At 34.4% G+C, this 23,133-nt stretch overlaps 3 protein-coding genes across 3 annotated transcripts; 2 read left to right on the top strand and 1 right to left on the bottom strand.

The window, feature by feature from the left end:
- Positions 1–1,485: 1,485 nt before the first annotated feature.
- LOC135685901 (WD repeat domain phosphoinositide-interacting protein 4) lies at positions 1,486–12,313 on the top strand. Its single transcript, XM_065202034.2, has 11 exons — positions 1,486–1,636; positions 2,425–2,499; positions 3,223–3,327; positions 4,309–4,396; positions 5,128–5,222; positions 5,796–5,875; positions 6,761–6,886; positions 7,348–7,433; positions 7,999–8,100; positions 8,881–8,999; positions 9,407–12,313. The coding sequence occupies exons 1-11, from the start codon at positions 1,588–1,590 to the stop codon at positions 9,514–9,516; spliced, it is 1,035 nt and encodes a 344-aa protein (XP_065058106.2). The 5' UTR covers positions 1,486–1,587; the 3' UTR covers positions 9,517–12,313.
- Positions 12,314–12,438: 125 nt separating this feature from the next.
- On the top strand, positions 12,439–16,889 carry LOC135685814 (uncharacterized). The gene is made up of 3 exons (XM_065201929.2): positions 12,439–12,596; positions 14,443–14,726; positions 15,797–16,889. Exons 2-3 carry the CDS (start codon positions 14,471–14,473, stop codon positions 16,747–16,749), a joined length of 1,209 nt encoding a protein of 402 aa, XP_065058001.1. The 5' UTR covers positions 12,439–12,596; positions 14,443–14,470; the 3' UTR covers positions 16,750–16,889.
- Positions 16,890–18,953: 2,064 nt separating this feature from the next.
- Positions 18,954–21,238, bottom strand: LOC135686076 (zinc finger protein 593). The gene is made up of 3 exons (XM_065202274.2): positions 20,978–21,238; positions 20,172–20,234; positions 18,954–19,588 (listed from the first exon to the last, which is right to left on the bottom strand). Exons 1-3 carry the CDS (start codon positions 21,175–21,177, stop codon positions 19,423–19,425), a joined length of 429 nt encoding a protein of 142 aa, XP_065058346.2. The 5' UTR covers positions 21,178–21,238; the 3' UTR covers positions 18,954–19,422.
- Between the last annotated feature and the right edge of the window lie 1,895 nt (positions 21,239–23,133).

The following is a 23,133-nucleotide window of genomic DNA, read 5'->3' as shown; positions in this document are numbered from 1 at the left end:
CGCTACCTTATACAAAGGAGGTGAAAGATGCATTATCCTAGGCTTCTTCTAATTTGATTTGGTTTTATCAAATGAAATAATACAGAGGTTAGTTTTGGCTTTCTTGGGCTTACACATGGGAATCATTACGTTGCACCTCTTATGTAGAACATACCTTTTTTCTCAGAACCTTAAAAATTCCTTTGGTGAATTGAAAATTTGATGCACTTGATTACATTTATATATCATTCTATACCTTCTGTTGGCAAAACGTTCTTGAAAAACATGCTTGATAAAATATTTTTCTTTTGAATAAATGTAAAGCAGTCAATTTACCGGCTGAAGAAGAGTTTCAGAATGGCTTAATTTTAGCTAGTCAAATAATAATCCAACTTTTGCCGAGTCTCTGGAAAGTCATTTTATAGAAAAAGGATTTATTGCTGCCATTATATTCGTGGCCTAGTTTCACAGGATCAACTACTGACCAACATGGGCGGTAAAGAGAATATTGAGAGATAAAACGGTTGGAAAGGGAATACTCTGTGTGCATTTGCCCAGTTAAAGTGAAAAGGACAGAAAGCTACCAACAACGCTTTCCTATGCACTTTAAAAACAATGGATCATGTAAGGAATGGCTGTGCCGCTGGACAACGTTTAAAGAGATTTGTCAAGTGTGTGGCTGCATTACGGTCCCCAAGATGTCTTTAAGCTGGGCGATAATCTTTCGCTTTAGGAGCTAGAACTAGCATGTTTAATGGATGGTTTTCACCGCTTACAAAACAAACTAACGGATGTGTACAATAATTGAATTCCGTTTCAATCGAACAGAAAAAATCACTTTGGCCTACTGTGTTAATCTGGATACTGCGGTATTCAAGGTACTGCTTGGCGATAAATTATTCATATGGTGCCAGTTTGCTGTTAAAAATGCTTGTTGAGTTCTACACTCAGGTTTGTGATTGGCTGATGAAGAAAAGACTGTACAGCTGTTTTTATGGAGCAGTTAGAGTAATTCATTCTTAGCAAGAGAAAAACAAAAGTGTTTTTCTAGACCAAATAGTTACAATTGAAAAAAGAAGCAAAGCTTCTCTCTACAAAGTAAATTTGACAAATACGCAAAAATTAATGGAATGCATTCTTCTAAAATCTTTCAACAACACCGTGTTTATGACATTAAGTGGGTTATTCGATCTTTTAGGCCAAACGGGAACATATTTAGCAAAAAATGTATGTACGAAGTTGTTTTCAATTGAAATACTTGTCAATCGCACGTTTTCACTGCTATCTTGCCAGAGGGTAAAGCCTACGATTAAAGGCAATAACTAAAAATGGTCATGGTGACGAAGTTAAATTTTTGTTCATGAAACTGATTTTGTTATAAAATCAAAGTAGCACAAAAACAAAATTAGTCTGCCAGTTCAAAGTTTTCTTTGACTAAAAGGGATGGAACGGGATGGCTCTCGAATCCTTTGGTTATAGACTTTCGTCTCCCTACCTTTTGCACTTTGTGACCAGAAGATGTTAACAGTAATATAACATGTTACGTCATTACAATCACGAGGTTGGTCTCGTTTCCGCGTAGAAGCGAAAACAAACCAAATCAACAAAATGGCTACTGCTGGAAGTATTTTGTGCCTGAATTTCAACGAGGATAAAGGTTAATCTTCTAATTCAAACTCAAATTTCAATCTTGTTTACGTTTAAGCTAAGCTATGGTTGAAACATGAGAGTCTGCAAACCTATGCTTGTTATTTATTTGTTACATGTTTTCAAGTTAAAGACAACAACATAACAGCGGCCGGACCGGAGGAGATTTTCAATCCACAATTTTAAGGGATTTTCAATTGAATATATTTTATAAATAGCTCTTTTCAATATTTATTTTAATGTAGACCCCTCTTTTCTTCGCTAAAAATATTAAGTTTGAATTTTATGTCAATGTTAGAAAGTTTTGCACATCAGACCGCGTAATATTGCAATTGGATTTTTTTAGATAACGCTCTTGCGAACGTCTTATAGGATGTTGCTCATACCATAACCTTTTTTCGAATGAACATTTACTGCAGTCAGGTCACAAGGTTTTGAAATAACCTTAAATGAATGAACAAGGGGTGGATCACAAAGGTTATTACACTCAGTTTTCTTAATTCCTAATTTAGCATAATCACGCACATTTGAGAAGTTGACAGCTGCCCCCACTCCCTGAACTTTTCCAGTGATAGGCGGTGTTTCAGTAATATAAGAGTGATGGCAATGAAATATACACTTTCTTGCTAAAATTTTTAGAATTAACCAAAAAGGATCAATGAGCAAAAGAAAAAAGAAACAAATTCAACAAATATCTAGTGAATGCTATTCCTTCCTTAAAAGCGCTTTTTGCTAGCAATTTTTTAAGCACTACAATTTTAAAGATTTTGGTTGCTGATTGTTATTAACTTTTTAAAGGTTGCTTTTGCTGTGGCTTTGAATATGGCTTCAGAGTGTATAATGTGGAACCATTGTCAGAGCTTCACAGAGAAGGTGACTTTCATCTTATTTCAGGACAATATCTTACACTACTAATTATCACTACTTTTGAGAGTTTTAGATATCTGCTCAATTTTCTATGACTTCAGATTTTGTAGATATCTGTGGAGGAATTTAACTTCAAATATTCAAGAATTTTTTGGCATTTGCATCCTAATGCATTATATAATTTGACAGAAAGCCTCTGATTCTTAGTACTACCAAATGTTATTACTATTTTTTGCTGAACTACATTTCATTTATTTGCAATTTTTGTAAACACAGCTCAGCTGCTTCAACCAGCCGTACCATATGTTTTTATTTTTTACTCATCTATATCTATAATTGTTTTTTGTATTTGTTATGTGAATCTAGTCTAAATTGTTAGTTTTGTTGTATTTCATAATAAATAAACAGAAACTGCTTCTGGTACGATTTTTATCTGATCTATATAGGACATCTTGTTCTATCTCATGAATCTCTCAATTTTGTTCGCAACTTATCCCAGGATGGAATCCATGTGAAGCTCATGCCAGACATACACCAATAAACAATAGAAAAACAATGGGAAATTGTTAGTCTGTGCTGGATATCTCCAGCATAAGCTACATGGATTCCACACTGGAACTTATCAAGCTTGAAACTCATCAGAAATATTTTCACCACTAATCTACAGGTGTAATCTTTTTTAACACTGTTTAATGGCTTTTGCACTTCATTATTTGCTTACTTTGCTAGATATCCAGGACTGTGGTGGCATAGGCCGGATACAGATGCTACAAAGAACAAATCTGTTTGCTATTGTTGGAAGTGGGAAACACATGAAATATCCAAAGAACAAAGGTAAGTCAGTTAATTGGTACAATATAACAAAAAAGAAATGAAAATTTGTGGAATTTTGACATAAATGTGGAATGTTTGAGAAGTAAGTGCCATCATTCCATGGAATGTTTGAAAAGTAAATGCCAGATATGCATATTCATCTAGACACTAAGGCTAGAGTCACCCCATTGCTATTTGACAGGGGTAGAGTCACTTTTACTTTGGAGTGATAGAAAGACAGAAGATCTGTGGATAGAAGTTGCACTTTGACTCTCTGCTTGCTCATACGCCTGCATTTCTCTGAATTTTGTCCACAATATTCTCACAATATAATGCTAGATGTCCAGCAGATTCAATTGTTTGATAATCTGGATGAAGCTTTGTGCTGTTATAAATCCATTGTCAAACAAGCCTGAAAATTGCATTGGTGTAAGGTGTGTTAAAGTCTTCCTCCAAGTGCCGATTAAATGGGTTCATTTTAGAAGAAGTGAAATCTAACTACAAAAAAATTAGGGTGATTTTCATTTGGCATTATCAAATTGCCAGCTCAATATCTCAGAGATTGACATTGTTCACTTATGATCAAGTTGCATATAAGCAGAAAAAATAAATGGTTTCAAAGTGATATACATCAGATTTGTGTGATCACACTCACCATGCTCTGTTACATGGTGACTCTGAAGTGATATTCTTACCACTTCCAGAGTGGAGTGATTTTCAGTCTGCTAATCAGAGCATTAGGTACTGGGTTGGTCTGGTATTGTGTAACTCAAACCAGTTGAAGTGATAAAGAAGGATGTGATATGAATTGTTTGACACCGTTTTCTTTGGTATTGTCATTCTCATTTATAAATTGCTTTAAATTTATGTAATTCCAATAGTTTAATTAAGCCAATTAAGTTCCTTTAAAACAGATCATTAAATTTTTAAGCCTTTTGACTTATTGTTAATTTCTTCCCATTTATATGAATTATGTCAGTTTTATTAATTAATTTTATTCAGTTTTTGTCTGGGATGCATCACTCCGAAAAGCAGCATTGGAACTTGCTTTTGGAACACCAGTTTTGAATGTCCTGTTGCGCAAAGACATGTAAGATGAATATACATACACATATTATGTATTTACGTAATTAGATGTATAGAACAGGACAGTTCCAAGTTTCTACTCCAAGTTTCATGCTTAATTATCATCAAGCAACTATAAAACTTTGAGTGTCATCAAGCATGTTATGAATTTGCATTTTCATTTATTGAGATAACTTTGTTTAGCTTTGTATAATTACTTTTTGGTCATTATTGACTATTTATGTTCTTAACAACCACAACCTAGCTTTAACTTGATCAAACAATAGTTCTTGAATGCTTTTACCAAACTTGCATTCCCGATTTATCTCCTAACGTTAAGTTCAATTGCAAGTAAGTGATTGTATGATGTTTGGATAAGTTAGCAACTAAACTGCTATGTAGAGAAAACGAAACTTAAAGTCAGGCTGCCAAATCAGACACACACAAACCTAGCCGTATAGAAGAAGGGAATTGTAATAAGAAGTTTCACTAAATTTGTAAGCATTCTGCTATAATTGAATCATGCAATGACGTTTCCTATCTGTACCTGAAAGTATTATACTGTTTGCATTCTTCCCCATAACCATTGAGTGCCTAACTTTCTTGATATTGAAAGTGCTCTGTTCTCATTGAAAATCCACAATCAGTTTTTTCTTGATGTTGCAATATTTTATACCATAGACTAATTTGTAAATGTTCCAGATCTTCTGGTTGTCTAGCTCACTTTGTTCCTCATAAATTTTACTTCTCTTCCAGGATCTTTGTCATCCTGAAGAATAATATCTATGCTTATTCATTTCCAAATGAACTTGAAAAGTTTTTTGTGATTGACACGAAAGACAATATAAAAGGTAGGTATGCAGTCTTATTTGGTTTCTTTGCTCAAAGGTCACAGACCATAATAATTATTTTAACAGCATGTATGGTGAGTTACAAATTAAATTATTGCTGCTGTTTTTAGTCTTTCGGATTTTGACCGTTGTAGCATCTTAATGATGGAAATTAATAAATTGCTTATGACCCAATTCAACTGAGATATAGCAAATTAAAGTGCTGAAATTTGCTAAACGGGTCATGTTGTTTTGGCCTGGTTCATGGATATCACAACCAGTACCAAATTACAATGATGTTTACTGTGTAAGCGCATGTTACCATATTTCATCGAATTTTTAACAAGATAGAGATATTTTATAAATGCTTTTAAAGCTATGCAGTCCAAATTCAAAGATTCTAGAAATATGTATATTTATTATGCCATTGCCTTGGAACTCTTTAGGAAATACAGAGTCTTATGTTATGTAACGTATGTAACGAAATGAGCAGGGTCCTTATGGCCTGGATAAAATCTGTACTCGATACCACATTATTACTGGCGTTAGGTCTTGGTTTTCCTATTATTTAATTGCAACTTTTTATAATTACAGGCCTTTGCAAACTAGCAGAAAGTACGGAAAATAACGTCATTGCTTTTCCTGGAAGGAAATGTGGCAGTGTTGAAATTCTGGTAAATGAAAAACTTCCTCATTCTATTTGCAATCACGTTCCTGCTTTGCCTTTTTTATCCTTAACCTGATACATATTTCCTTGATTAGAATTTTCTATCATTATTGTGATGTTTCATTTATCCTAAAATTTTCTTTCTATTTCCTGTCATTATCTCTTTCTACAAAATGTCTAAATTATGATATACGCTCGAGCAGTTATCTGATGAACCATAAAACCATAACATTAACCATAAAACTCGTAAAAGCAGCTTAGAACCTAGCCTACGCCGTAGATCCTCCCTTCCATACGAAGACATTCGTTTGGAACGGAGGTTTTACGGCTTAGGCTAAATAGAACCGTCCTGTACTATACACCAAAAGCATATACAGCTCTGCCTATACGGCATGGAACACTTTAGAAAAATTTATGCAGTTTAACGTCATATACAGACAAGCATTTTGAAAACAAAGCGGCATACGCCAACATGCGCTTAGGCGAATTAGCTTGCTCTGTTATAGTTCTGTTCGTCTACGGAATATACTTTCTATTACAAGGTGTTGCGTGTAAGATCAAAATGAAAAATATCGTACATGCTTCAAATAGGGAAAATATTTCAGAAAGTATATATCATTATAAATATGTTATTTTTATCGGAATATTTTTGCGGTTAAGCAAAGGTAGTTGCATTTGGTAAAAGCAAGTGTTTACTTTGCAGTTTCCATTTCAGTTCTAAAAGCATAACTGTATAAATTACATTTGCATACTACAATAAAGGGAAGGAATGGTTCACATTTACCTCAAAGGGTCAAAACATATCCTTTAAATATGATATCCTTTCCATTTGGTAAGACAATACTACTCAGCCGTGGCTTCTGTCACTTGTCATGTCTTTATTTCCCGTTAGGATATCAATTTGATGAGACAGTCAGGATCATCCGCAAGTCCAGCTACCATTAATGCACATCAGAGCGAACTTGCGTGCATTGCTTTGAACCAGATTGGGTCAAAAATTGCCACAGCATCAGAAAAGGTGGTCCATATTTTATATTGCTAATGTCATATAGAGAATTCTGGGAAACTGCATTTTTTCTTAAACTTATAATTGGGTACGGTAGATTCTTTCTACTCTCTTACAATTACGAGTATTCTAGGCGAAAATTCTCGTAAAATCTGTTTGAAACGCTTTGTTACATAGCTAACAGTCTCGTTGCTTTGTTTTACTGCGTGAAACATTTTTTAGGTGCAATCTAATCTTAAAGGCATTGAGTCATGGTAAACAGGCCTTCTCTATAGGGGTCATTTGGTTTTTAAGAGCATTGCCTTTACATATCGATTTTATCATGAAGTTTCACTATGTAAAATTTTAATGACTTCTTGAAAACAAAATAGTTGATAACGTTTAATCGTAAACAGGCATGTGATAGTTAGAAACCTTTATCCAATATTTTTAGGTACAATCTAATCTTAAGTTAAATATTTCGTCCTTTTTAGGGTACACTTATTCGAGTTTTTGACACAAAAACAAAACGTCAACTACTCGAAGTGCGAAGGGGAGCAGATCCAGCATCACTCTACTGGTAAGGAAATTTTTACGACCTCCAACGTTCTATGGTCATTAGTTTACTCTATCGATCTTACCCCTAAATGACTGCCAGAAAAGAGACTCTTTTCAAGATAGTTTCATCCCTTGCGCATAAGCGTTTCATTTAGCTACTCACTTTTGGTTAGATTTATCCTTCCCTTTTTACCCTTCTTCTCTCTATAAACAGGAGGCTTGGTATTATATACATACCTGATTTCTACTTTACTTCTATCCTGACGCACAGTTCAGTTGCTATGCAGTAATCTTATCATTACTAATTCAAATTAACGACTCCATAGTTTTTGGATTATCTTTCCCTGGTTACTAAGGCTGATTCTGCTAAATATTGGTCAATATTGGTAAAGTTTTAGTTCCAGGAAATTTATTTTTTGTACAAAATGTTGTCTCTGTGTACTTACGACAATGTTTCTTTGTCTATCTTTACATGAGTCACACTTCATGTCTTGCCAATTGATTTTTCAAACATTTCCCTTAGCTCTCGATTCAACCCCTAAAATGTCATCGTGACAACATTAAATGCCTTTTCATTTTTCTCGCAGCATTAATTTCAGTTCGGACTCATCTTACTTATGCGCATCTAGTGACAAAGGGACTATTCACATTTTTGCCTTGAAGGACCCAAACTTAAACAAACGTTCCAAGTAAGTATTTCAGTCTTTTTGAATTGCAGCATTTTTCAAATCAAATCTTAGACTGTATTACATAGAGCAGGCTCTCTGAAACTTTTAATGGTCCATGAATGTATTGAATCCATTTGAAGCTTAAATTTTGCATAAATCTCTCGTAGCCCACGATGTTTTGGTTGTATTGATTAAGTAGGCATTGGTTAAATAGGCTTGTTGAGAGAAGTGATCAACTTCTGGAATACAACATTGGCCTTATTTAGGGCATTTTTGAACGCTTCTCTCCCTTAAGACTCCATTTCGTGACAGAAATATCCTGATTTTATGCAGGCTTTGATTTTGTTAGGCAAACTGTGTGATTTGCCTTTCCATACTAAAGCATAACTCTATTTATCATTTTCCTAAGTTTTGAATTACCTAAATTGTAGCAAATTCTTGATTTTCCTAATGTTTTCTATTATGCATAGTTTATTTTGACCTCCTATACTTCTGTAACTTCTGAATAACTTTTAAATATCTTAATAGATGTCGTTAATGGAACCGTCATTTTTTCACAATTTTTCCACGTATGAAATTATGGTTTACCTTAGGCAAAGGTGACATCTTTATTCACAAGCATTCTGCTTTGTTTCATACATGCTACGTCATATCAAGCTCTTGATCACATTGATCTGTACACATGAGCCGACATTTCTATTAATTCATGATGAAATTTGTTAAAGTTAAAGATGCATTTATCAAACGAGGAATGTTTATTGAGATAGAGGATCTATCATTTCATTTTAATTTTGCACCCAGGCTAGCCACAGTTGGTTTGTTTGGCCAGTATGCCGAATCTCAGTGGGGGTTGGCAAGTTTTTCTGTACCTGCGGAGCTGCCTTGTATCTGTGCCTTTGCATCTTCAAATTCAGTTGTTGGTATGTTTCACGAATAGTGCATAGTTCATATGAATTTAATAATTTTTGGCTGTGGATGCATATTTTGCTAGCATACACAATCAGTATATGCATGGGCTCTGCATTTGGAAAATTGCTAAGTCCTAGGATTAAAGCTGTACAAAATATCATATCTTTTTGTACTTCAATATAATTCAGTGCGCTGTTCTTTGTGTGTTTAACTATTATGTTATATGTCCAAGTATCTGTTACAGTGTTACATTGCCACATTCGAGTTATAAAATACTTGTAAGGATCATTTAACTTACCCTTCTATGATATCTCTTGTATGGTATAGAGGTCGTGGTGTTTTTAGAACATGGCTGGCTTCTAATTTCTTCCTGAAATCATTTTGCTATAGTTCTAATGCTCTTATTTTCACTCTACAGCTGTTTGCATCGATGGCTCTTTTCACAAGTACGTTTTCACGAAAGATGGAAATTGCAATCGCACAGCTTTTGATATTTTCACTGAACTTTGTGACGAAGAACTGCTGTAGCCTTTATCGTACGTCTTCCCAGAATACGTCATGCGTACCCCAGACGCTCGTTGCTGAAGCCAGTTCGTAGCATCTTTATGGCCCAGGCAATTTAAAACCTATAATATAAAGTGAAAAAGAAATACTTCCGATCATTCTTGAACTGAATACTCACTAAATAAAGTACAGCGAGGCCCCGATTTTTCACACCTTAGCCTAAAGTGTTTCTTATATCTATGGTACCTTTTCACTTTCTTTTAGGTTTTTTCCTGAATGCGGCTTTACTGTATTATATCTTAACAAGATTTGCAAAGGTAGCTCTTATAATGATGGAACTATGAATATAGAATTCAGAGAATATCTCAAAATTTAGGTCAGAAATGTCTGTAACCCTTATCCAAATCATACAAGCACATAAAAATTATCCAGTTATCTGTAATAAGGATTCGTCCGTTGAAAAATGACCCATGCTTTGTGATGCATTTTGAGATGTTCCTGCTTTCTAAATAATTTAATTGCATGTTATCGAAATTCGGAATTTTACATTAGATTGTTCATCATTAAATAATTTGAGGTAAAACTGAGACGTAGTATGAAATATTTCTGGTATGTTCGAAAGTAATATAGCAGCACTTTGTTTGTAAATATTGTAAGATAGAAAAATAAAATTGCTTGTTCCATGAAATTTAATGTTTAGGATTTTTTTGCAGCTTGTATTATTAGTTTGAAGTTCAGTTTAGTTCTGTTTTTATTCTAAGTTCAATTGTATATCTCGACCTGTTACAAGTACATATATACACATGTACTTGTAACAGGTCGAGATATACAATACCTGTAAACTACCAAAGTATAAGACATAATTAAGGATAGTGTGATCTGATAATTACTTTATGAAATCAATGCAATAAATAACACATAATTAATTTTTTTTCTCTTCCTAGGGGCGCAATGGGAGCTAATTTTTTTAAGGGGGGTGTATTAAACCTCAAGTTCTCCGAAAAGCCCGACAAATTAGAAACACATTGACTAACTTCTCTGCGCTTAACTCTCCCAGCCACTGCCTGTTCCGGGAACGCTGCCTTTATTCTCTGCTAATGTTGAACATTCACATTGCAATGTTTCAAAATTTTAACAATGTCAATCTTGGTTATAATATACCTCTTTTTGTACATTCTCATTCAAAAATGAAGTCTGCAATCGTTGCCTAAACTCCTTGACACTGGATTAAAAACTTTGAAAAAACGGGGACAGATCAATTTCTCCCCTCGCCCTTCATCAATGTTGCTAAATATCCCATCATTCTATTTTAGCCAATACTATCACCCCAACATTGATATAGGGGGAAGGGGTGTGAGGCAGTCACACGAGTTCTGGCCAGAATTGTGGGTTTTTTCCTAGATTTTTAGACTGCATTTTTTTGTTGGGAGGAGGTTTTAGTATAACATAATTAATATGCTCTGGGTTATATTGCACTTTGTACTACTTTCTTGGTTCTTGGTAACACTCTTCATAGAAAGGGTGCTATACCCATGGGTAGCCCTATTCGTTTCTTTATCTTTTCTCATTTTATAAATACATCCTGAATTATGAATTGTAGACTGCATTAATCAAGCCGTAGAATCGCGAGAGTGTGTTTCATCCTTTGGTGTGTAAGCGATATTGTTTTGATTTATCGTACGCACATAAATCAGAATGCAATATAATACGATGCATAAGAACGCTATACGATACTGTGCTAAAAAGCCAAAGTCCGAGATCATGCTCGTTGATCATATCTAGGGAAAGTATTTTTGGACCTTTTTCCCGTCATATTTAAAATTGGCGATAAAAAAGAAGCTAAAAGGAATGTAAACTGGAAAGAAAAAAATTTGCATCGGAAGAGAGGGAGAACGCAAACTAAAAAAACCAGAAAGCGAAAAGAAACCTATAACAGCCTGAAATTCAACAGAATTGAAGAATCTGGTTAAACCTTGGCTCCGTGAAATAAATTGCAATCCTTGACATTGCTTCATGTTAGTGTTTTATTTAGTGTTTTTCAACTATTGTTTTAACTAGAACTGAATAAATCATATGTATATACAAAGAAAGAACACAAAGAAAAAGCATCGATCAAGGTAGGTATAAAGGAAAAGGAGAAGGATTGTAACGGTAAGATAATGTGAGAAAAGGTTGTAGTGAGGCTGAGATAATTATCAATGAAAAGGCGAGTATAGGATTTAACAGGCGGGTGAGAATTTAAAGAACGAGAAATTCTTAAAACAAATGGCTAAAAAGATGGAGGGCTGCAAAGAACACGAAAGGGAAATGGTAGAAGCGGCATATGAATTGAAAGTACGGTAAAGGGAGAGAATGGTAGAAAAAAGCGAATATTACAAGAGAGATAAAAAGAATAAACAGGGAAATGTTGACATAAATGAGAAAAATTAAAAGAGCTTTTGTTTATTTCAACGCTTGATCATATCGTTTGTTCTAGGCAATAGTCTTAAACATTTAGCAATAGCCATTGTGTAAGGGGGAATTTTCCACCATCTAGTATGTTCAAAAAAGACCTTGAAACAAATGCAACAATTCCCTGTATTCAGTATAGACTTTTTGCAAATTCTTTAATGCCCTTGCATCCTGCGCGCAATGTTCCAGGCTTGAATGAAATAAAGTAGAAAAAGAGTTTCAATGTTTAGAATTTGACGTTGCCAATGCATCAGTCCGCGATAATTGTTTATCTTGAAGCCTGGGTATCTTTGCAATTTTCTTTAGAGAGATAATTTTCGAAGAAAGCAAGCATGATATCAGTTGCCACATACCTCTTGAGCACTGAAACTTGGAAAAAATGCTCTCATTTTCGTGGAATTTTCTGTATTAAATATGAATCTTTTATGACCGTTCTCCAAGAGTTCTTCTCTGTTCATTGTTCTTAGCTGTCAATCAAAGTGCTAGGCCGCGTGTTAAGCCTTTAGGCCTAGGCCTAGCCTCTTGTTTTTTGTTTGCCCGTAACTCGTTCAAATTCGCGATATGCGGTAAAGCGAAACTTGTTCACGGCCGGGAAGCGTTTTGCTGTGTGCTGTGCACCGTACAACATTGCTTCCATACCATCGGAAGATCGGGTAATTTTTTCAACGATTATTTGTTTTATTGCTGGATAGGCTGTATCGCGGAATAGGCCCACGGCCTAAAGTTTCCGTCATAAAAGACTCGTTTATCTTTGTCTTTGCCACCCCGCCCTTGAGGAAGGTCGACGACATTTTGTTTTATATGGATTCAGTAACGAGCCCGAGTAGTTAAATTGTTGTTGCATTTGCTTCATTTTCTAATTTTAAGGTAATATTTTAGTTTATCCTTCTTGGCCTAATTTCAACCATCATGAAATTATGACTGGCCTAAAATTGTTTGATAACTCCACAATAAAGCGAATGGTTGGGTTCGCGTTTTAAGACATGTGCTCGGCCATGGCGGGTAGCAACCTGTCCAGTCGTTTTTTTCCAAACAATAAAATTCCTTCTGTCTTCTTCTTTTTGTTTAAGGTTGAGATCTTATTTTGTTGGATCGCTTAGGAAAACATATTACCAATTTAGGCCTTTAGGCCCATGTAATTTCAGTTGTTACGGCCTATGTGTAGGACCGCCATATGCATCTCGTTCACCGATTGCTTCAGGCAAAGCGCCATCTTGGATAGGGGAGCATGTGTTGAATATCGTTTATATTATAAACAAGCTTGTTCTCTTCAGCAAGAGTTTCCGAATACGGAATAAAGTAAGAAACTGCTTTAAAATTGTCAAGGCTAGGTCAACAGTTTCTAGGAATTTGAAGCGAAAATTTTTCTGTTGAATTGAAACGATAAGGAAAACTAGAAATCAGTTGCGCAGCCTCTTTCTCTTAGAATAATGCTGTACTTATATTTTATACATCGAACATACTTTTTATCTTTGAGTTTTAATACAATTAATTTTACATTTCTAGTTTTATATTTTAGCTATTTTTTGTCTTTACAAATGTTAATATATTCGGGAAGTAACCAGAGTATTTTCAATATGAATATTTGGATGAGTTCTGAGAATATGGCTTGTAGTGAAAGATGTACTGATTGCCCTAATCTGAAAAGTGATAAAATCTTGGAAGACATTTGAAATAAGCCCTGATTTATAAAGCATTCACAATCCTACTTAAAGAACCTTACTTTAACTTTGATTTTGATAAAGACAGTGGGTACTTTCGTGTTTCACCTTTTATTGTTCAAAATTCCAGGACCTACCACAATATATATAATACTATTTTCTTTTTTCAGTTACAAAGTACAATATAAATTAGGTATATGTACCTCTACATACAAAACGCCTGTAAAAATCACATGTAACAAGGGGAATTTGAAAAGCAGGAACTTATCTTTTTCTTTGAAGATTATGCTACATTTTAATAATATATATATACAATTAGCTTATATTTTCCTTGAAGTTTATGCTACCAAGGGCTACTTACTTGTAGACTGCTGGTGAAAATTCTACCAACTCAAATAAAATCTTCAAGGTGATTGATCTTAGAGCCTTTCTTTGTGGCCAAAGTAGTAGTCTAGTGTGATTCATAAGTGATACCTCAACTAAATCCTATATTGGGCGAAAAATTAATTCTTACTCTCAAGTATATTGGTTTGTAATATAGTGATTGTAGCATCTTGGCTGATACCAGTGATAGACACCTTGGGGTTGTGTGAGGGGGGGGGGCAGGGGCAGGGGCATCACATCCCAATTTTTTAGGAGAATATATAGTCTTTCATTCTAAAACAATAAGAAGTGTGATGTCATCTTAAGAAAACAATAGGTTTGTCACTCCAATATTTAACCAAGTGTCTCCGCCCTGGCAGATGCACAATTTTTTATACTCAGCATTGTTGCAAAGATTTTGATTTTTTCAATAATTTGCAGACCGAAACTAACTCAAACTGAATTTGTCTTTCAGGTTAAAGCAAGATTCCATATAATCGGTAATGGCAGATGAGAACAAGCATAATAACTATTGGTTATTAACATGGGAAGAAAATTGTTCAGATGACTCATCAAATGACTCAAATCGTAAAAATGGAAATAAGCAAGAAGAATCATCAGATAGTTCAGAAGGAAGTTCAGATAGCTCAGAGTTAGAGGAAGGTTCAACATTTACTGAAAGCTCAGAAGAGGAAGATGATTCTAGTGATTCAGAATCAGGAGATGATAATCCACAGTTTCCTCCAGGAATTGTTCAAGGTACTGTGCAAAATAATAAGGATTCTATCTATGTGATTGAAGGAATATTGTTTCTGAGGAAATAGTTCATGAGACATATGTTTGTTCTATTACAAATGTGTACTTCACAATGCCTTTACCACTTCTTACTTTTTAAGGAAACTGTGGAATGGTATTATCGTGGATTGTGTTTTTTAACTAGTCAATGTTGTGGTTTCTTGCATTTAGAGTTTTTTGTAAAATTGAATTTAAGAATATTTGTATGTACTGCAGTAGAGTGACTTTAAGGTGCCTTTCAACCTTTACTTAGATTTTCTTTTGTCAAATTTGCTTGAGAACATAGGAATCTAATAGCTTATACAGAGCTATACACAATAGATATTGGCTGCCCCTTAATAATTATCATGGGGGTCATCCATAAAGTATGTATGCACTCCGGGGGAGGGGGGTTGGGAGTAGATCAAAAATTGTATACTTGCATACAAGGGGGAGGGGGTGTAATGGGTATATAGTATGTATGCTTAAGAAATTCCTAAATGTGAAATTTGAACCTTGCAAGCTTGCTCATTCATCGTTCATATGGCAGAGATTTTAATGTGAAAGGCTTTGCCTTTTAGAAAGCTAAATACAATAAGTTCAATGTTAAAGAATCTGCTTCGATGTGCTTCACATGATTACATAAATTAGACAACTGCATTAACATATATTATAACAAGGAATGGTCAGTATCGACAATTCCCTGAATTCCCCTGGAAATTCTCAATTATTTGTATTATACCTTGAAACGGGAGGGAGGGGGGCAAAAAGAGATATAAGCATACACAGTGTATGCAAAAGGGAGGATATGCGAAAAGCGTATATGTGCGTACAAGGGGGGAGGGAGGGTCAAAAGTGGCTCGCAAACTGCATACGTACTATATGGATGACCCCATGTAAAGATTTTTAACATCTCTTGAACCCTTGATGTAGAAAATTAATTTTTTTGTGTTGATATGTTTGATTTCAATGTCTGTAACCTTAGTCATTTAGAAACAAATTGAAAACAATTTTTTGGCTATGTATTACTGACAATTTGATTGATATTCCTACAGGAGATATTCAAGGAAGGCAACCCTTTGAGGAAATTATTGGAGAAGAAATTGTTGGAGACACTGGTCATGAAGAGAATGTAGTCAATGATAGTGAACTTCTTATTGCTATAGCTGGTGACAGTCAGCCTGTCTCTGATAGGAAACAAAATGCTAACTGTGTTGTCCAATACATGGAAGGGACAGCATTTGAAGCAGAGGCTGGCAGATTTGGTGATGTTATTGATGTTAATGATGTTGCTGGGGAGGAAGTTGTTGTAAGAAAAAAGCCAGCAAAAAAGAAGAAGAAAGCGCAGAGCAAAAGCAAAGATGCAGGAAAACCATCAAAAGGAAAAAGTTCAGCAAGTAGCAGCAAGACTAGTGGTAAAAAGAGCCACGAGTGCCCAATTTGTGATAAGATTTTTTCATCTCGTGAAGCTATAAGGACTCATATGAAACTTCACAGTGATCCAGATTTATTTAGATGCAAAATCTGTGACAAAGATTTTAAATTCAAACAAAGTTTGCAACGTCATATGTCACATCACACTGGTGAGTTTCCATTCTACTGCAGGATATGTGGTAAAGGTTTTGTAAAGGGTGCACGTTGTAGGGATCATGAACGTGTTCATCTGAAAGAGCTAGACAAAGGAGGACAAGAAAAATCTTCTGGAAAGACCTCAAATAATGTTAAAAATGAGCGCAAAACTATGAAAGAAACAAAAGGTTTACATTTGGATGATGATGATGATGAAATTGAAGATGTTGATGAAGACTTTCTTACACATCCTGATGAGAATCCATGGGCCCAGAGTGATAGTGAAGGAAGTCCACCAAAGAAGCCTGAAGATTTGCAGATAGGTGCTTATGAAGAAATTGAAAGTGTAGATTTGAAAGGCGGAAAGAGCTCTGCAGACAGAAAAAGGAAAAGAAAAAGTAAATCACCACTTAAGTTAAAAATAAAGATAGGCCAGTAGTGCTGACTCTCAGGTGTAATCCCTTGTTCAGTAGCTATTTTGAAATGTTTACAAGCTTGCCAATGCATGTATAAAATAAAGCACAAGATGTCAGTCTGTAAATATGTCAATACTGATCTCCGAGGATTGCTGGACAAAGATTTGGAATTTATTTCATTTAAAATCTGCTTGTATGTGACTAAAGATGAATACAATATTGTTATGCATGAAGGAGTCAACAAGAAGAATATTCTGAACAGTTGGATGATCTAGGAACAGTTCAAATGGACCAATTTAATCAAAGTAAAGATGCTTTGTGAACATTTTCAGATTAAAAAATAACTTGTTTATAAATGACATGGCATCAGTTCTAATAGTATGTTTGTAAACACTGATTAGAGGTAGAAGCAAAATAGATTCTTTTGTCTCTTCTATGAATAATCATTTTAGTCATTGTAAGATTTCTTTGTGACAACTGGAACACCAAAATACTTAAACTGGAATAGCGACAGGGACAAAAAATAAGTACTTTTCATGTTTACGTAACATAGATCAGGCCTTTGATCATGAGTTTGGAGTTTTTGTTAACATTGTTCCTAATATATTATTGTCATGTTACGTATCTAAGGTTTTGAAAAAAGTTAATTTTATCATTCATAAATTGTTATGGGAACATAATGTTATGTATACTAGTGAAAAATTAACTTTTTATTAGACTGTCAACTACTGATGAGCATTTCACAGAAATAGGTAGACTCATTGTCTGGTACATATTGAAGCTAAAGTTAGTCACAGTTCTTGCGTGCATTCTTGATTTGAAATTTAATGTTTTTGATTTCATGGCACAGATGAAAATATTTTGCTGATAAACATATGATTCTAGCAGTTTTATCTGCATACTTATGATTGCTCTAACAAGCAAGCCAAAAGAAGCTTTGCTATATATGAAAAAGCTGGTATGAAAAAGAAAGAAGCTCAGACACATTTACAAATTAAATTTTCACTTGATAACAAATTTCATTTAATAGTTCTGAATCTTTTCTTCTTGCTAAAGCATAAATGGAAAACACAAACATGATTTCTAGATGTCTGATACTTTTGATTTTCATTCTACACAACTGCAGTAAGACAAAACTGAAGGAATATTTCTTGATTTAATTGACTGAATGACAGGGTTGTGTCTGCAGTGATATTGAAGAGAGATGGCTGATATTGTTGTGACATAATGATGTATTTGATCCCTAAGACATACACTGCTTGCATTCTTTTTATGTAAGCAGTTGGTACTTTGGTAAGTATTATTAGTTCCATCAATATACATAATTGGTGTCACACAATATCATGTAACAATATAATTATCAATTTATACTAAAATTGTACAAAGAAAGCTAATTGAATTACCGTGTTTTGAACATAGACTGTTTTTCAATATCATTATAAATGCAAGTTATAAGTATTATTATTACCAAAATATAATAAGTAACTTTAGTTCAATGAATGGTACAATGAATAAACATGCATTTTGTTTTAGCATTTTTAACTCCTTTCAGCCAAGTCCTAATCTGTAAAATGCCTGGCTGTTCCTCGTTTATACATTTTCCCTCAATGTAAATGTTTTAGTAAAGTTTAGGATTTGGGGTGCAAGATAATATTCTAGAACCAACCATAATAATACTAAATAAGATGATGCCTAGATAATTTTTCCATTGCTTGCTTGTTGTGATAAAATTCTCCTAAGTATATTTGAAAAAAATATGTTAAATAAAGATAAATTTGTATTTATATTTTTTAAGGGTCATAAATTTTAGGCACCCACAAAACCTTATCTAAGCCCCAATCTAAAAAAAGGTGACAGATTTCATGTTAACAGAAAAAACTTATTTTCGACAATGCAATTATTCATGAATACAACAAGCACAAACAATTGCAAAACTGTAACCGAGTTAAAAAAGATCTAAATGGAAAGACTAAATTATTCATAATTTTGATTTCAGTGCAAGTTTCCTTTCGTTTTGGTTATATATTTATAGAAACAAATGATAAAAAATAAAACTTTATTTGATGCCTAAACTAAAAGGCACTTCAAATTTTCAATTGGTTTATACAATTTAGCAACACTTTCTTTCCTAAACAGTTTATAGCCCTTGGAAACAATTATATAAAATAACAGGATTTTGCAAAGACATGCAGAATAGGAAACTGGGAAAAGGAAGATAACCTGCAGATGCAATGGATTCTGTTTTCCTTTTGTTTAATTCATTATTACTACATTCACATTTAGAAACATTATTTAGAAGTTATGACTTCTGTAAAATATCCTAAGTGTGAACTTCTAGAATAGAAAATAATGAAAGTTGTGTGCCTTTGTTTGCCATGTGTGGATATGTCTAGCCAGGTGATGTCTGAAATGTGGCGATGGTGTCAAATGAGGGTATCTGCCTCCAAATCTTTTAAAGTACTTCATAGCGCAATGCACCAGCAATGTGAAAATATCAATATTTGAAATAGAGGAATTATTTACACATACTTGTCTTGGGGTCCTCTATTTCTAGATCCATTATTTTTTCTCACAATATGGTTTTTCCCAAGAGTGTGTCTGCTGACAATCTACTTTGACAAACTAGCAAACTGAACTATAACATAAGTGTTACCATATTGAAAATGACTCAATTTCATAAATATGATATTGCAGGCCTAGGGAGACATCAATGATTCATCAGCAGTTGATGCAGTACTATCCATTTGAATAATTTTTTGAAGGTTTTGATTTGGAATTTTAGGACTAACTGTATATGATCCCATTCCAGCAGCCATTTCTGCTTCCTCTTGGGTATAAGGCTTCTCTTTCAGCAATCTCATTCTGTGTATAAAAAACAAATCATTTTTCATTTGATGACAAATTCAAAAGGCAGACATATTCAAAAGAAGAGCAAGGAGGGGTATTATCATGAAAAATTCGAAAATTAGAATCTTAGGGATCAAAGTCTCTCATATTAATCTATTGCTGAATTTGTCTTAAAATTCTGACTAAATACAAACTGAACACTAACTTAATAGGCTCATATATTTTCAAAACATACAAGCAAACAAGCGTTTAGATTATTCTCAGCCAACAGCAGGGCATTGTCATCTCGCCAGTTGAGTCACTAATAGCCATTTCTGTGCTGTGACTAGGTACCTATAATGTTCCTGAAGATAGGTAGTAATCATCTATATGATATGCCAAAAACGTGCTTGATGACAAACATTTTACTTGAATGATGCTGTTAACACTAACAATGCATAATAAACCAAATAAAATATATCCAGCATTAGGACATGGAAGTGTGATATATTTCACAGAAGACACTGCTTATCAATAGGCACCAATCTCTCCATTAATAAGATAGGTCACTAGTAAGTAAAAAATAGGAACTTTTTCTACTATGCTAGCAATATTTTACCTTCTTTTATGGACTTTTGACTTCATGTGGTCAGCAAGAGCCTTGTCATTAATGCAAAATTTCCTGCAAAAAATTATAAATGTATATAAAGTGCAATTTTTTCAAGTTTTAGCATTCTTCTTCATAGTATACTTTTTCTTCTATACTTAACTTTAAGTTGATTTGCAGATTTCTAACATAAAATTCAAATATGAATGAAAAATGAAAAAACTGGTGGAAATACATATGGTTACACACACACACACACACATATATATATTTATATATTATTTATACATCATGCTTGGTTCAGTTTGATTCTTTTTATTTTAAATTCCACTACATACATACAAACACTCTAAACATTAAAAAACATACAAAAATTGGAATAATTACAAGAAATTTTTAAGGGGGGGGGGGCACTCTTAGTAGGAGATCCAGACTGGAAACTTTGCTTCTTGCGCGGGCAAGTTTATTTTGAAAATTTGAGACTGCGCGCCTGAAATCATGCACTCTTAGTTATTTTTATTGTTAATAATGTTAAATCCTATTGTCAAGGGATGTAGGGGATTTTGCGCGGCCAATATGCAAACGCGCGCAGAGGTGTGCGCGGGCAATATATTGCGGGCGCGCAGCAAAGTTTCCAGTCTGGTAGGAGATAGCACCCCTTTTAAGAGAAAACTAAATTGACATAAATGTCAAGAAGATGCTTCGTATTAATCCATCAAGAAACGATTAACAACTTCATATTTTTTCGACATCATATCAACGCATAAAAAGGACTTAACTTCCTATCGTAAAATAAGTAAATCTGAGAGGACACTCACGCACAGTGTACACAATAGTACTGACCGCCACCTGGCAAATCGTTACTGTCAGTTGAAGCCATTTCCAGCAACTTATTTGTGTTTTCCGGCTTCATGTCCTCGTGGATCTGGTCTAGATCCTTTGTCCTCTTCCTTGTACGACACTTTTTCTTAAAGTCTTTTATATTTTTGTGCACTCTTTTGCGTCGTAGGCGACCCATAATGATTGTTTTGCGAGGTAACGTCTTCACGTGCAAAGAGTATGGCCTAAAAAGAATGTTTGGTTGTCCTCGGTTGAGTATAACCTCGTTCTCACGATCAAAATTTCTTTGCATTGTGCAGATTCTAAAATTTCTCCCACGTGAAGTAGCAAACACTCTCCCTACAGTTGAGACAACACGCAAACTAGGAGCTGTTTTTCCCAGAGAGAAGAGGCTATAATAAAGCCTCAAGCAAGAATGAAATTTATATAAGAAAAGATGAAATTCAAAGTACCGCAAGAAAGGGATATAATAAACTTCAGTCTCCATAGCCTCTGTCCAAAAAATCTCCCCCACCTGTTTCCACAACTTCTTTAAATCTATGGCGCTCATTCATCAATATGGTACACGACAGGCTGGCAAGGACGATCTCTTTTTAATTCAGAAAATTACCATCAATATGGTCTCGATCTATACATTACCATGGATCAAAGAGCTGGAATGACATTGCTTTAGATATAAAACAGTCACCATCTGTCCATATCTTTCCTCGAAGACTCAAAGCATCCCTTTTTGAAAACAATCATTGTAGCAGATTTTAGAAAGTCATCAACGCGATTTTCCCAAAAACGTTCTTAGTTATATTCATCAATTCAATTCAAATAAAAGAGGGTGTTCTCTCCTCGATTAGCTTTGCTACTGAGAGACCTCCTCCTTAAAGGAGAACTGACACGCAAAAATAAGTTTGGCTAAAACGGTAGTTTGTGACAAGCAAATTCCGGGATCGAAAAATTTTTTTTAATCACAGTTACCGTTTTTCAAATACAGGCGTTTCAAGTTGAGAAACGACAATTGTTCCGACATCTTGAGACTCGAGGCGAAAATCGTCACGAGTGGGCGATCATCTTTGACGTCACAAGTGACATGTTCTCAGCACGTATTGTGTTTCTCTATAGAAACCTTTAACAAAATGCTGCGGACAAATGTTTATCTTGTGCATGTGAAAGGAGCTAATTTTGCATTTTTGACACATAATTGACTTTTTCAATGGTTTGGGACTCTGAATCGGAGTTTTATTACACTGATTTCGAAACAAATGGAGAGTTTCAGCCGTCTGAATTTTTGCTACCAACCAGCACTGCCGCTGGGGCAGACAGTTTTTTTTTTTTTTTTTTTTTTATATTCTCATAAAATTTTACAAAACAGACAACTACAAGACGATACCACAGGGAGCATGGAAATACATAGCAACCCTGTGGCCATTACATTAAACATATTTGATTCAAATTAAGGTTGCATTAAATGTTGCAAATTACATGTTACAGATTACTAATAATTAAAGACATTTAAAATTTGGATGTTAAAACAAAAACAAGGACAAACTACATTGACGAAACAAAACAAGAACAATGAAAGACAAATTACATAGGAGAGAAGATTTATAAAACTACTTAATGAAACCTTTCAGAGGTCTGAATATATTTTAATGTTGCCTCAAGAATTTTTGTATTTGAATTTAAAGATAATTTTTCATGACCATAAAGAATTATTTGCAGTAAAGCTTCATTCGAAAGGTTTGTTAATCCATGGGGTTGCAATATAGCCCTCACATTGTCAAGAAGATCACGTCTATCTGTATCATGGGCAGACAGTTGTCCCATGGCTCAACAGTGACGATGTTATGAACAAAGAACAGACTGGAAGTACAAACTGATATGGAATTTCTATTAAACACAATGCTATTGCTACAATCTAAATGAGATCAGGTATCGTAAAACTAGAATTTCATTTCAGATTGAGGGGTCTTTGTCCAGACTGCTTTGTCTGTATGGCCTAATTCGCTAAAATGCCTATGATGCCCTAAACGGAACTGCAAGTTATTCATTATCAATATAGCATTCTATGATTGTTTTTCCATGTTTCAAACTCGTTTACTGTATCGTGATATTAAATAGTAAAGGCGGGTTGAAAGTCGTA

Source organism: Rhopilema esculentum, chromosome 17 (genome assembly GCF_057945365.1).
Source record: "Rhopilema esculentum isolate cy_ngs chromosome 17, ASM5794536v1, whole genome shotgun sequence".
Classification (NCBI taxonomy): Eukaryota; Metazoa; Cnidaria; class Scyphozoa; order Rhizostomeae; family Rhizostomatidae; genus Rhopilema; species Rhopilema esculentum.
This window is presented reverse-complemented; position numbering and strand designations above follow the sequence as displayed.